Here is a 14,159-nt window from a genome sequence, read left to right on the forward strand (position 1 = left end):
GTGTCTGTTAGTCTCCTCAACCAAATATTGTACAACTGTTATTTAAATAAAATAGAATATAAAGTGTCTTGTGCTACATTTTAAGATGTTATACTATTGTCACCATAAATCTTTTCCAAGCCGCAGCCTGCAGTTAGTCTTTCCAATTTCCCTTCTTTATGTTTGTTCACAGCAAGTGAGGCAGGGTTCATATTTTATAGAAAACTAAGTTTTCTATAAAACTAATAAATTTGTTAGTCGCTAAGGTGCCACAAGCACTCCTGTTCTTTTTGCGGATACAGACTAACACGGCTGCTACTCTGAAACCTTAGTTTTCATAGGACAATGTCCTATTTTTCTTCAACACTTCAGGGCTCATCTGTTCCCATCTCTAAAGTTCATAAGTCTCTCAATCTTATCAAGAGTACAATAAAAGCTTGTGTATTTTATGCTCTAGGAATTATTCTGGGGAAGTTCTATGGCTTGTGTTATACAGGTCACACTAGATGATCATAATGGTCCCCTCTGGCCTTGGACAAATCCATCAGTCTAAAATACAGCCAAAGGGCTGCATTTGGCCCATCTGACGTATTTATGCAGCCCATGTAATTACATTCAGACTGTCAGAATCTAAACTTTAATCTTTTTAAGTTAATAAATATAAAGTTCTCCTGGCTGCCAAGATAACCTTCCAAATATGAACAGAATAACTGACAGTTAAGGATAAGATTCTATCATGGCGGTCATAGATTCCATGACTTTCCGGGACCTCTCTGACTTCTGGGGCAGGACCAAACCAGGGGCTGGCCCCTGGCCCGTCAAAGCAGCTGCTGGTCCCCTGGAGCTGGAGCAGCAGTGGTCACCAGGGCTGGAGCAGCTGCAAGCCCCAGCAGCGCTCTGACAATGTGTCATCCTCCCCACCCCCCGAGGGTATTTTAACTAAAAGTCAGGGAAAAGACATGGGCAATAAACAAAAATTCACAGAAGCCCACGACCTGTCCCTGACTTTTATTAAAAATATCCATGAGAGAATCTTAACCTGATAGTCTTTCTAAGCCTGCAGATCACCTGAAACAATAGCTCAGAGGTGTGACCCCTCCTGCTCCGTACTAATCTCACTGGAGTGTCAATTCTAAAGCCTGTTGATGCCACGTAATGGTGATATTAACTATTCCATTACTGATCATTTCAGAGTAGAGAATGGGGGTGCAAATGAAGCCTACAGGAAGGTGGGAAATTGGAAGTTGCTTCAGAGAAGGAAATGCAAATGGAGAACAGAGACAACACACAAAAACAGAAAGTTAAACAAATGACAGAAATAAGACTGGTTGTAAAGGTCAGAGTTCTTCCACCCTGCATGATGGTGAATGTAACAAGTACTGAACAAACAAATTAAGACAGTTTAGTTACTACATAAAGGCTATATTTCTACACTTTATCTTTGTGCAAATCTCCTACTGACAGTAGGCATTCCTCTGTGGATTAAGGGGAGGAAGTACCACTGTACACACACAGCCTGGCCTATGACTAAAAATGGAATATGCCCTTCATGGTGAGCCTGACATCACTGATCTATGCAGGAACAGACTATTGTCACAAAAGGGCATAATCAGAACTTTTTTTTTTTTTTAGTGGTACAAAGAAAGTACAAAACAAAAAAAAGATAGAACAAATCTTTAAGATAAAAATCCCCCAATAGACAGTTAACCAATTCCTCACCTGTCTTTGACATAATCCACCCAATGTTCCATTTCAGATTCTGAATTGGTCTTTTTTATCTGTCAACCAGAAAAGAATAAATTATTTTCTATATTACAAACCAGGTTACAATGCATAGAATTAAATCAATATTAAGGTTCGAATTTAACACTGGGCTAACATTTCTGTATGTTTTTTGGTTTAAATTTTATGAGCTGTGGCTGGTAAAATTATTGCAAGGTAATTAGTTTTGACCATTTATAGTGATTCCAATGGCCACTCTTCTCCAGATACCTTCCAATACTTGGGGATTGGTCCTACTTTGAGCAGGGGGTTGGTCTAGATGACCTCCTGAGGTCCCTTCCAACCTTGACAGTCTATGATTCTATGATTAATAACTGGATTTTTGTATAATTCTAAATTTTAGCAAGTTTTTACTTTTGGCAATTCCACACTCCCTGGCCAAAATGAAATAGAGAGTATCAAGAAGTAGTTGTCAATTGATGACTGGTCATTAGCCTGTGTGAAAAGCAGGTGGAGAGCTCTCAATGCTGCCCCCTTTTTAAAAAAAGCACTTGCATCAGTGAGAAACAATAATAATAATAATACCACCTATTTCCTATATAGAACTTTTCATCAGTAGATCTCAAAATACTTCGAAGTCTTTAAATGTATTTATCCTCACACCTTCCCATTTTACAGATGAGGAACTGAAGCACTTGGAGGCTGAATGACATGCCCAAGGTCACACAGGAAGTTTATGGCAGAGCAGGGAACTGAACCCAGGTCTGATTGCATTAGTATGGAGACTGAGCTACGTTCAGAGTTACAGATCATTTCTTCCAGGTCAGGATCCCAGGACGACTGAAAAAATACTGTAGCGTGGGGTAGCTTGCATGGCTGTTTTGTGCACTATACCTGTGCTGCCAGTTCTGTGGATCTATGGCACTTCTGTCTCCCTAGGGGATTGTCAAACCTCATCTTTCCCACCCTTTGAACATTAAACTCACATAAGCCCAAAGTAATTCAAATCCTCTGAAGTTCAATTGCAGATGTACCATTATTAAGAAGAAAAGAAACCACAAATACTCTGAACTGTCTACATTGTTTACTTACTAGGTGGATTAATTCTTTAGCAAGCTGTACAATGGACATTTCAAAATTGGTTCCAATGTTATAAATTTCACCTGGCTTCCCCTTCTTTAGAACAGTAAGGAATGCTTCTACTACATCAGTGGCGTAAAGAAAATTCCTTCTTTGAAGCCCAGAACCATGAATGCAGCTAAACAGGAAAAAGAAAGATACTGTGTTGTGTAACTTTAAAAACAGAAGTATCCAGTTATTCTATCAACATTTAGATGTGTATTTTTAAGTGGATACAACTATTAAAAATCAGACAAAGATGCTTTTTGGTTGAAAGAAGATTCCGTTTGAGTTAATTTTAAAATAGCCTTTTTGGTTCCTGATTGCAATGTAACTAAAATGCAAGTAAGTTATGGACATACTCAGATTACTAATGGGACTAATTTTAAAAACATTAATTTATGAAGAATACTGCTTTTCCACGACATACTCCCTGCCACAAACCAAAAAAAAAAAAACATTGTAGAAGGACTCAAGTTACATACCATTTCCTGTTCTGATGCAACAAAGATATAAACTTTGGAATAACCTAAACAGCAATAAATAAATAAAGTCGGTTCATTTTAGAAAAAGCTGAAGCTCTACAAGGACTTACAAGGTGAAATCGTGGCCTCACTGAAGTAAATGGGCCCAGGATTTCACCCATAAAGAACATCTATTTAAAAACAAAGCAAAACACAATTGAAAGTTAGATGGAAGAACTGACATAATATATTCATTTGAATTTTAAAAGCTGCTTAATAGAAAAAAGTTTAGGGTTTTTTTTAAAAGAGCATTTGTGAGAATGCATGCCTTTCAACATTCATCCTAACAACCAAGCTAAAAGCTCCTTGGGCATGGAAGTTACATGCATATTTATTTTGTTGTTCAAAGTGAACATTTATATACACATCTCAGAAGTCTGTTCAAAGGATTTTACTCAGGACAGGAAATATGATCACTATGATTCTGTGAAACAAACCAGCGTAATAGTAGATAAGCAGAATGGGGAAATAGAATCCATGATCTTCTGCTCTAAAAATCACTGGAGATCACAGGATTAGTAGTTTTAAATCTTACCCTCTTTAGGGAGCCAGGGAGGCCCTGATCCTACAAACACAACATATGCTTAACTTTATGCATATGAGGAGTCCCACAGAGATCAATGGGGCTGCTCAAGTGCATAAAGTTAAGCACACGTGAAAGCATTTGCAGGATCAAGGCAAATGGGGCTATACACTTGAGCAAGTATGATCCTACCTTGCAAAGACAAGTCACACCCAAACATCCCCATGTAGGCAAAAAATTACTCAAACGTCTGTGAGCATGAGTTAAAATCCAGTGGTCTGGTACCTACCTGTAACAAATCCATAGCTACAAACAATAGTTACTACAGTTGCCAGCTAAAGAGCACAAATGTGCCACAAAGATAGAAAGATCTTGAGGTACTAATTTTTGAGCAAGAGTCCCAGGCTACCTGCGAGTACTTACGTTGGCAATCGTGGTATCCAGCTGTGGCCAAGGATTCATCAAAAACATATTGCTTGCTACAGTTATTTTTTTCTAACTATAAAAGGCTATACATTTTAGTTCATTTTGATTCTTCATTAGTCAGTCCATTAAGTCCCTAAATATTTTTTCTTTATTCTTCTATGAGTTACCACCAATTTGTCTACATTTTTCCAAAATGGTCAGAACTAAAAGCAGTGCAGAGATGCACAACCTCACAAAAATAGCACAAATATGCCTTTGCAAAATGCGGCATTTCTTTATCAAAATGTGCAGTAACTTTGTCATTTATCCACTATCACCCCATGTTTGGATAGTAGCAATACAAAACACAACTCCCTCCTATTTAATATCTGTTTTGAATTATTCCTCTCCACAAGATAAGCCTAGACAAATGCAATCCACTTTAATTTCATTTTATTTCTGACCAGATTTCTGACTTTTTTAGGTTTCTTTTTATCTTTACTGATTCAACTCCACCTTCTTTCATATCTGAGGGATTTTTTAAAAACTTACTGTTTATCTCACTTTCATATCATCAATGGAATTATTAATTAAGACCAGAATTAACACCAATCCCTGTGGCACCCTGATATCCTCTGAAAATCTAGAAGCACTGTAAAAAATTCTGACAATGCTCGAATAGATATTTGAGACACTTTAACAAATGCTTTATTGGAGAAATGTAGTTCCTGCTTCCTTTGCATCCACCAACATGAGTCAGCTAGGGGTAGTTAGATTGGTAGGTTATTAATATCAGACTAAGACAGGTGGTGCTAATTGAGCTTGACCTACTTTGCCTGTGATACAAATTATTTTCTTTGGAAAACATTGTAAGTACACACACACACACACACACACACACACACACACACCCCAAAACAAACAAACAAAAACAGCAGTAAAACATCTAAACAACCTTTTTACAATGAATTAGAGAGTTAAGATAGAAAAAAAATATTACTTACTTTTTCTGGATACTGATGTGGTCCATAAACATTGCTGCTTCGTGTGATAACAACTGGAAACTTTAAAATATTAAACATGTGAGTATTATCTGTCAAGGACTGTAGGCCCAAACTGCCTTCACTTCTTCACCGAACAATTAATAGTAGCAATTCGCAATTTTGTAGTGCCTATCCAAATATCTGGAAGAACTTTATGAATAAATGAAGCCACAAGACACACCTGTCAGTAGACAAATACCTCCAGTTTAGAGATGGAGACATGCAGTCAGCAACAGAAGTTCCTGTTCCCCATTCTCATTTGCATTCCTGTCTAGAGGACACTACAAACATGTATACGGTAGACAATATAAAGAGCCTTTGTGTGACATTTCTTATTCAAAAGAAATGTTTCACTGTCACTAACAGACATCTATCCCTGAGTTTTCCCCATCCCAAAGACAACAAACTTACGAAGAGCCTTCAAAGGCCTGAAAAAAATAAGATGAAGAATGAAGAAAGACAGTTTACAACTGAAATGTTTAAACAAACAAGGATCTGCATAGCAATTTAAAGCTTCAAATAAAAATAAATAAGGAAAGATGGAAGGTTGCTTTCCGCATGGAAGCAGACAATACAATTTGGTTACCTTAACTTCGCACACCCCTACTTTGGAATATATGATTTCTTTTACGTTTAGCTGTAATTTAGAAACTAGGGAATTTAGTTAGTTTCGATAGACTGGAAGAAGAAAGATGAAAATTCAGAAGTTTACAATTACGATGAAAAAATATCTGTTTGTTTTGAATGCCTTTAATAACAGGATAGGCAAGTGTCCTTTTGATCCAATTTAAACAGAACTGTGAATCAGATGGTACTGTGTCAGAAATAATTTCCCTAAACAGTTTATTAAGGTTTACCATGACTCAGTTTCCACATAAGCATTCTTTTATTAGTCCAAAGGCCACTTGCTGTTGATTACATTCAAAATATTACTCGTGGGAGGATTCTGAGCTACTACATTCGTGCATAATTAATGAGCCGTGTATATTTTTAATTTTTGAGCAGAAAAAAGCTTCTGCCTAAATGTTGCTGCAGTTCTGCCTTTTGCCCACTGGAAGGCGCTGTGATGCAAGAACAGCAGCAGCTCCCAGCCAGCTGAGGAAGAGAAAGAGCCTGCCTTCTTCACAGTGCACGTCAGACCAGGTCAGGAGAGGGGAGCTTTGGAGAAACAGACAGCGTGGGGTGCTGGCAAGGGGTGGGGAGGTCAAACAGGAGCTCATGAGAGCTAGTGGGGAAGGACAGACTGGGGCGGGGGCTGAACAGGGAAACATAGGGACAGGGGTAATGGCTGAGTGGGGGCACAGAGACACATGGGGAGGGGGTACAGGGACATGGGAGTGGCTGGGTGAGGCACAGACATATAGGGACAGGGGAGTGGCTGAGTGGGGGCACAAAAACACATGGGGATGGGGTACAGAGCCACATATGGACAGGGGAAGGGGGTGCAGGACCACATGGGGATGGGGAGAGTGGGTGTCTGAGTGGGGGTGGAAGGACACATGCATAGGGGATGCAAGGACACATGGGGGTGCAGGAACACATGGGGGACAGGGGCATATGTGCCTGACTGAATGGGAGATGCTAGGGGTCAGACCGGGTCTGCATGGGGGAAGCTCCCTAACAATCCTGTCTATAAGGTAGGCAGAAAGCTGGCTAGATTGTCGGGCTCAGCGGGTAGTGATCAACAGCTTGATGTCTAGTTGGCAGCCGGTATCAAGTGGAGTGCTCCAGGGGTCGGTTTTGTTCAACGTCTTTATTAATGATCTGGATGATGGGATGAATTGCACCCTCAGCAAATTCGCAGATGACACTAAGCTGGGGGGAGAGGTAGATACACTGGAGAATAGGATAGCATCCAGAGTGACCCAGACAAATTGGAGGATTGGGCCAAAAGAAATCTGATGAGGTTCAACAAGGACAAGTGCAGAGTCCTGCACTTAGGAAGGAAGAATCCCATGCACCGCTACAGGCTGGGGACCGACTGGCTAAGCAGCAGTTCTGCAGAAAAGAACCTCAGGATTACAGTGGACGAGAAGCTGGATATGAGTCATCGGTGTGCCTTTGTTGCCAAGAAGGCTAACAGCATATTGGGCTGTATTAGTAGGAGCACTGCCAGCAGATCAAGGGAAGTGATTATTCCCCTCTATTCGACACTGGTGAGGCCACACCTGGAGTATTGTGTCCAGTTTTGGTCCCCCCACTACAGAAGGGATGTGGACAAATTGGAGAGAATCCAGCGGAGGGCAACGAAAATGATTAGGGGGCTACAGCACATGACTTACGAGGAGAGGCTGAGGGAACTGGGGTTATTTAGTCTACAGAAGAAAAGAGTGACGGGGGATTTCTGAGCAGCCTTCAACTACCTGAAGGGGGGTTCCAAAGAGGATGGAGCTAGCCTGTTCTCAGTGGTGGCAGATGACAGAACAAGAAGCAATGGTCTCAAGTTGCAGTGGGGGAGGTCTAGGTCGGATATTAGGAAACACTATTTCATTAGGAGGGTGGTGAAGCACTGGAATGGGTTACCTCAGGAGCTGTGGAAACTCCATCCTTAGAGGTTTTTAAGACCCGGCTTAACAAAGCCCTGGCTGGGATGATTTAGTTGGTGTTGGTCCTGCTTTGGACCAGATGACCTCCTGACATCTCTTCCAACTCTAATATTCTATGATTCTATGAATCTCTCTCCACCCCACAAAAAAACCTGTTCCATATTTTTCCTACCTATACCCAACAACTCTCCAAGTTCACACCCAGGCTCCTTCCCAGCAATTTACTTCCGTCTCCCTCATCTCCTCCGTTACCCCTGACTCCCCCAAGCCTTTGCACTGCTTCTGAGGGATGCAGGAAATACGGTTCTGTATTAATATGCCTAACAAGAAATCTATTTGTCAAAAAACATTTCCTGAATCTTTTTTGTCTGTATTGTTACAGACATACTTGCTGACAGGCATTTTGAAATAAATGACCAAAAATAATTGAAACTGGTATGATTATATTGTGTTCTTTTGACAAATAAAATATGCAGAATTTTAAAATATTATGCATGGAACTTTTAATTTTTTGGTGTGGAATTCCCCCAGGAGTACAATATCAATGTAACCACATACTTCCTTATATTCTATACCCCTAGCAATAATACAGTTATAAGCAATAGCCAAAACGTAACAGGTTCAGGCCCAGAAGGTACCTTTCTATCATGGCATGATTCCAAAAGGGTCAGTGCTTTTCTGTACTAAGAACTCCTAAAAAAACATTGCTTTTTATATACTATAACAAACATGTAATGTCATTACTGGTTATTGGACCTTAGTGAAAGTTACCTGTAGCAATTTAGGGCTGCACTTTGCTCTCTTCTTGGTTTTCTTATCTTATTTTGCTGTATTTTCCCCTAGCTACTGAACTCCACGTCTTTCTAAACAAAGTTACATAATTAATCACTTACTGCGTCTAGCATCCAATCTATCATGTTTTCCTTATTTCTAATATTCAGCCCAAAATTTAAATATTTCCAGGGTTGCTATAAATTTAACAGAAACAATCCCTTTTTCTCATAATCTCATTATTTTTGGTCACTTGCTTCACGCCTATTACTTATGTCAAAGTCCAAACTCAATTTAAAACTATAATTCACTCGGATCTAATGTGGGTTTATATTCCTACACACTGTGTTTACACATTGTGGTACATTTTACTTTGACACATATGGAAGGGATGCTATTGCAATAAACCTTATAGTTTCTGAAACCTGAATAAGCTTACCTGATACCTCTCCCAGTAAGACTGAACAAAGCATTCTGCAGCTGCTTTAGAAGAGGCATAAGGATTTGTTGGTCGTTTGGGTGAAGCTTCATCAAATGCCTGAAATAAAAAGAATGATAACTTGCATTATATAACAGCTTTCATCCTAAAGAATCCTAGAATGTTTTTAAAGCTTCATACTGAAGCTGCTGTCAGAACATTTCTACCACAACTGGGGTAAAATACAGAAGTCGTTTGACAGTACTGGAAGTGAAGAATACATTATTCAGCTGAAAACAAAGGAGAAATTTAGGCAGAGTATAAATGTCTATATGGAAAAAAAAAAATAAAAACACCCCAGATGGACAAAAGTTTTACCGACAAAAAGTGTTGGTCTGGACAACACTTTGCTGGCAGAAGACTCTCTCCAGCTACAAAGCCCCTAGTTGGGGGTGGTTTTATTCTGTCGGCAGGAGAGCTCTCTCCTGCCAACAAAGAGGGGCTACGCTGCATAACTTATAGCGGCACTGCTGTAGTGGCACAGCTGTGCCCCTATAAAGTGTGCAGTGTAAACATAGCCTGGAACTGACTGAGGTTCTGTCTGACATGGTGATGAAGTTCACACCACTTATCTTGGGGAAACTTTAAAATCCACATGATCAATGGCACAAAACCTCCTACCCAATCTCTCTACTTTCTTAAAGGTAATCTCCAGACCCACACATAGCTATACCCTGGACTGGATGAGTTCTTTAGAGCAACATACCCCTGCCATCCCAGTGGTGTCAGCCACAATTTCAGCAACTGATACAGATCAAGACTTTCTTATCACTAATTTGCTATGATGCGTAACCTAACAAAGTGGTAGATCTGAGATGAGAACCTCTTAGTTAAATGGATATAGATGCAAAGTAGGCCATATTAAAATTCCTTAGTGGAAGAACATAAGAGCGGCCATACTGGGTCAGACCAAAGGTCCATCTAGCCCAGTATCCTGTCTTCCGACATTGACCAATGCCAGGTGCCCCAGAGGGAATGAACAGAACAGGTAATCATCAAGTGATTCATCCTCTGTTGCCCATTCCCAGCTTCTGGCAAACAGAGGGTAGGGACACCATCCCCGCCCATCCTGGCTAATAGCCATTGATGGACCTATCGTTCACGAACTTATCTAGTTCTTTTTTGAATCCTGTTATAGTCTTGGCCTTCACAACATCCTCTGGCAAAGAGTTCCACAGACTGACTGTGCGTTGTGTGGAAAAAAATACTTCCTCTTGTTTTAAACCTGCTGCCTATTAATTTCATTTGGTGACCCCTAGTTCTTGTGTTATGAGGAGTAAATAACACTTCCTTATTTACTTTCGCCACACCACTCATGACTGTCTATACCTCAATCATATCCCCACTTAGTCATCTCTTTTCCAAGCTGAAAAGTCCCGGTCTTATTAATCTCGCCTCATACGGATGCCATTTCATACCCCTAATCATTTTTGTTGTCCTTTTCTGTACCTTTTCCCATTCCAATACATCTTTTTTGAGATGGGGCAACCACATCTGCACACAGTATTCAAGATTTGGGCGTACCATGGATTTATATAGAGGCAATATGATATTTTCTGTCTTATTATTTATCCCTTTCTTAATGATTCCCAACATTCTGTTCGCTTTTTTGACTGCCACTGCACATTGAGTGGATATTTTCAGAGAACTATCCACAATGACTCCAAGATCTCTTTCTTCAGCTAATTTAGACCCCCTCATTTTATATGTATAGTTGGGATGTTTTCCAATGTGCATTACTTTGTGTTTATCAACACTGAATTTCATCTGCCATTTTGTTGTCCAGTGACCCAGTGTTGTGAGATCCTTTTGTAGCTCTTTGCAGTCTGCATGGGACTTAACTATCTTGAATAGTTTTGTATCATCTGCAAATTTTGCTACCTCACTGTTTATCCCTTTTTCCAGATCATTTATGAGAGGACCTTCCCTCTTATCCCATGACTGCTTACTTTGTTTAAGAGCCTTTGGTGAGGGACCTTGTTAAAGGCTTTTTGAAAATCTAAGTACACTATATCCACTGGATTCCCCTTGTCCACATGCTTGTTGACCCCCTCCAAGAGTTCTAGTAGACTGGTGAGGCATAATTTCCCTTTACAAAAACCATGTTGACCCTCCCTCAATGAATTATGTTCATCTATGAGAAATACTATTCCTTTTCTCTTTCTTTTAATCAAAGTGGGCATAAGTTGTACAATCCTCCCTGCTGATTAAAAAAGAAGTTGTGAATGGGTAGTAATCAGTAAGGTTATCCCCTCAATACTGAGAAATAGTTATCGCCATTACTTTTTGCACTGATGAAGGAATCACTGCCACAAACTGTCAAACAAGGCTATGTCTTTCCTTATTTACAAAATGCCCAAAAGTGTGTTAGGTATTTCAGGGCTTTTCTACATGGCAAGTTATTGTGCTGCAACCCAGGGTGTGAATCTACAGCGCACTAGCTTGCTCCACCGTAACATCCTCTGTCGTCACTGCTACAGCTCAGCAAATGTCCAGGAGTGCAGCTTGACATATGACGACTTGAAAGCGTAGCTCGCCAAACCATGCAGATTCACACCCAGGCTTGCCACACAGTAACTTACCATGTACACAAACCCTTAAATATATAGCAAAACAAGTTCCCTGTCACATAAAGCTTACAATCTAAGTAGACAACACACAAAGAATGGCAGAAAGAACAAAATGTTCTTTAAATAAAGATAGGCTCAAAAGCACCCTCGGCAGAATTTGTGACAGGACATTCTTTCCATACCACTTAAATTTTATTTCTTCAAATGCATTTTTTTTTTTTTTAACTGTATACCCATTGTTCTCGGCATTCTGTATTACATGTAATACACAAATGATAAAAGATGATGAATAAGAGACTGTTACTAAACTATGTTTTAGTAACAATCAGTATTTGTTTATAAGTTTCATTATCTTCAGGAACAGCACATACAGTATATGATAGTTCATTCACAGAAGTCATGGGAAGTTATTAAAATCTTATTTTGTTCTGTTTAAAATCTTTAAAAATATGCATAAGACAAACAGAGGTACAAAAAAATACAGCTGTGTTTTCAAGCTCACCTCATCAATGCTACCTCCATATACTTCATCTGTGCTGACATAAATGAACTTCTCCACACTGGCTTCATATGCAGCAGTGACCAGGACATGAGTGCCATAAACATTCACATAGGTGAATTCCAGGGTACGCCAAAATGAAAGATCTATAACAGAATGAGTTTGTCTTAAAATTTAATTTCACTAGGGTAGAGAATGAAAATAAGTTTTCATTTCAGGCATTGAAGACTTTAAAAAGATGACTTGGCATGAAAAGATTAACAGGAAACCATATCATAAGGCACTGTAGAGATGAGAGTTTTCGGTGGTGTTGATTGCCAATTAACATGATTATAAAGACAAATATAGACATTCCCAATATTTGCTCCAAGACAAACGTTTGTACCTGGTAACGAACCATGACCAATTCCAGGGTGAACTACAACCAGGAATAAAATGTTGCGGAGTAGCTATATTTGCCTTTACACTATATGTAACAAAAGGCCTAACTCAAGTGTGGTTTAAGTATAGGTTGCAATACAATATCCAATCATTAATTTGTTATTACTAAAACATTAGTTTTAACAATTCTCATTAGATAAGACACTAAAACTAACTGAAAGGAATTAAAGCCTTAATGTATGTGAGTTTTACTTCCCAACATTGCAAAGTATGTAACTGTATTTTCTGGAGAGTTCTTCAGGAAAATTTGTTATTAATGCAATGTGTACACACCCCTAAAAAAAACCCAGCATTAAGATAGAAAAATTCAGAATTTAAGGATGAAACACAACAAAACAAAACAAAAAAGAGTTCGGTTGAATGCTCAACCTTAACTGCATTCTCTTTTCAATTTGCCTTATGTGGTATTCATATTTGGTAGTCTGGTAAATATAAGTTGGAAATCTCTTAAAAGCCCTACGTGTGTGTGCCCTCTCTCTCTCTCTCTCTATATATATACACACACACACACACCCCGAGACACCCATATGATCTACAGTGTTAAAGACTACTTCAAAACTGACATTATAATATTAGAATTTTTTATAATTGCAATGCTCCATCATTTCCACTTTCATACAATAATGTAGAATAGATAAATGGTCCCATTTTGGGGTGCAGGATCCCAGAATGGTGGTTCCCTACAGTAGAGGAGGAAATGAGAAAGGAATATTCTTCAAGTTGCTTCCCCAAGAAAGAAGCTATCAAAAATTGGGATTTCATGTAGGAGTCCTGAACCAACACTTTTCACATCTGACCTGAGAGCAAAAAGGGCATCACCCAGTCCAAAGTCTCACAAATGACTTACACTAAACCTGCTATTTGTAGATAGTGAAATACAATCCAAATGTCTTGGTTTGTGAAAAGGAGTTCAGAATCCAGAAAGCCAGGCTATACTAATACAAGTACTATAGATGTTCAAGGTATTGTGCATGGGTAGTGGGGTAAGGGAGAGGGGGGCACTGAAGTAACTTTTTAAGGCCCAGTCTCATGAACTGACAGTGCAAGAAACAAATCTGAAGGAAATTTCCTGTCTAATTGTCCCATTCTAGTCAGGATGGTCCTGTGATACTCAACCTTAAACCTATCCCTGGACCAGAAATGAACCGTGCCTTGCACCTAATACCAGTATAATTTCTGGGGGGAGAGGGAGAATGGTGGGGGGGAGGGGTAAGAGAAAAAAGAGTAAAGGAATATTTTCTCTAGCTGGTAGCTTTAAAGAAAATAGGAGCTGTCAAACTGCTCAGTCTGGAATGTTAGTAGTATCATAGAATCATAGAATATCAGGGTTGGAAAGGACCTCGGGAGGTCATCTAGTCCAACCCCCTGCTCAAAGCAGGGCCAATCCCCAACTAAATCATCCCAGCCAGGGCTTTGTCAAGCCTGGCCTTAAAAACATCTAGAAAAGGAGATTCTGCAGTATGTCTGTTTGCACATCACATTAATTTTAACACTGAAATTTAAAACGTTTTCCTTTGTGATTTTTGGAGCGCAAAGTCA

At 39.4% G+C, this 14,159-nt stretch overlaps 1 protein-coding gene across 2 annotated transcripts in view; it reads right to left on the reverse strand.

Annotated features, from left to right (window-relative positions):
* TGDS (TDP-glucose 4,6-dehydratase) overlaps positions 1-14,159 on the reverse strand; it is a 28,668-nt gene that overhangs the window by 2,950 nt on the left and 11,559 nt on the right. The window contains exons 5-10 of one of the 2 annotated variants that reach the window (XM_024195768.3): positions 12,183-12,325; positions 9,072-9,170; positions 5,277-5,336; positions 3,306-3,349; positions 2,794-2,959; positions 1,699-1,757 (exon numbers count right to left, since the gene is read on the reverse strand). In XM_024195768.3, the coding sequence (XP_024051536.1) occupies positions 1,699-1,757; positions 2,794-2,959; positions 3,306-3,349; positions 5,277-5,336; positions 9,072-9,170; positions 12,183-12,325 (571 nt within the window). The remainder of the gene's footprint in view (positions 1-1,698; positions 1,758-2,793; positions 2,960-3,305; positions 3,350-5,276; positions 5,337-9,071; positions 9,171-12,182; positions 12,326-14,159) is intronic. The other variant, XM_024195769.3, reaches the window with a different exon arrangement.

This window comes from Terrapene carolina, unplaced genomic scaffold (genome assembly GCF_002925995.2).
Source record: "Terrapene carolina triunguis isolate 2854851 unplaced genomic scaffold, T_m_triunguis-2.0 Scaffold21, whole genome shotgun sequence".
NCBI lineage: Eukaryota > Metazoa > Chordata > Testudines > Emydidae > Terrapene > Terrapene triunguis.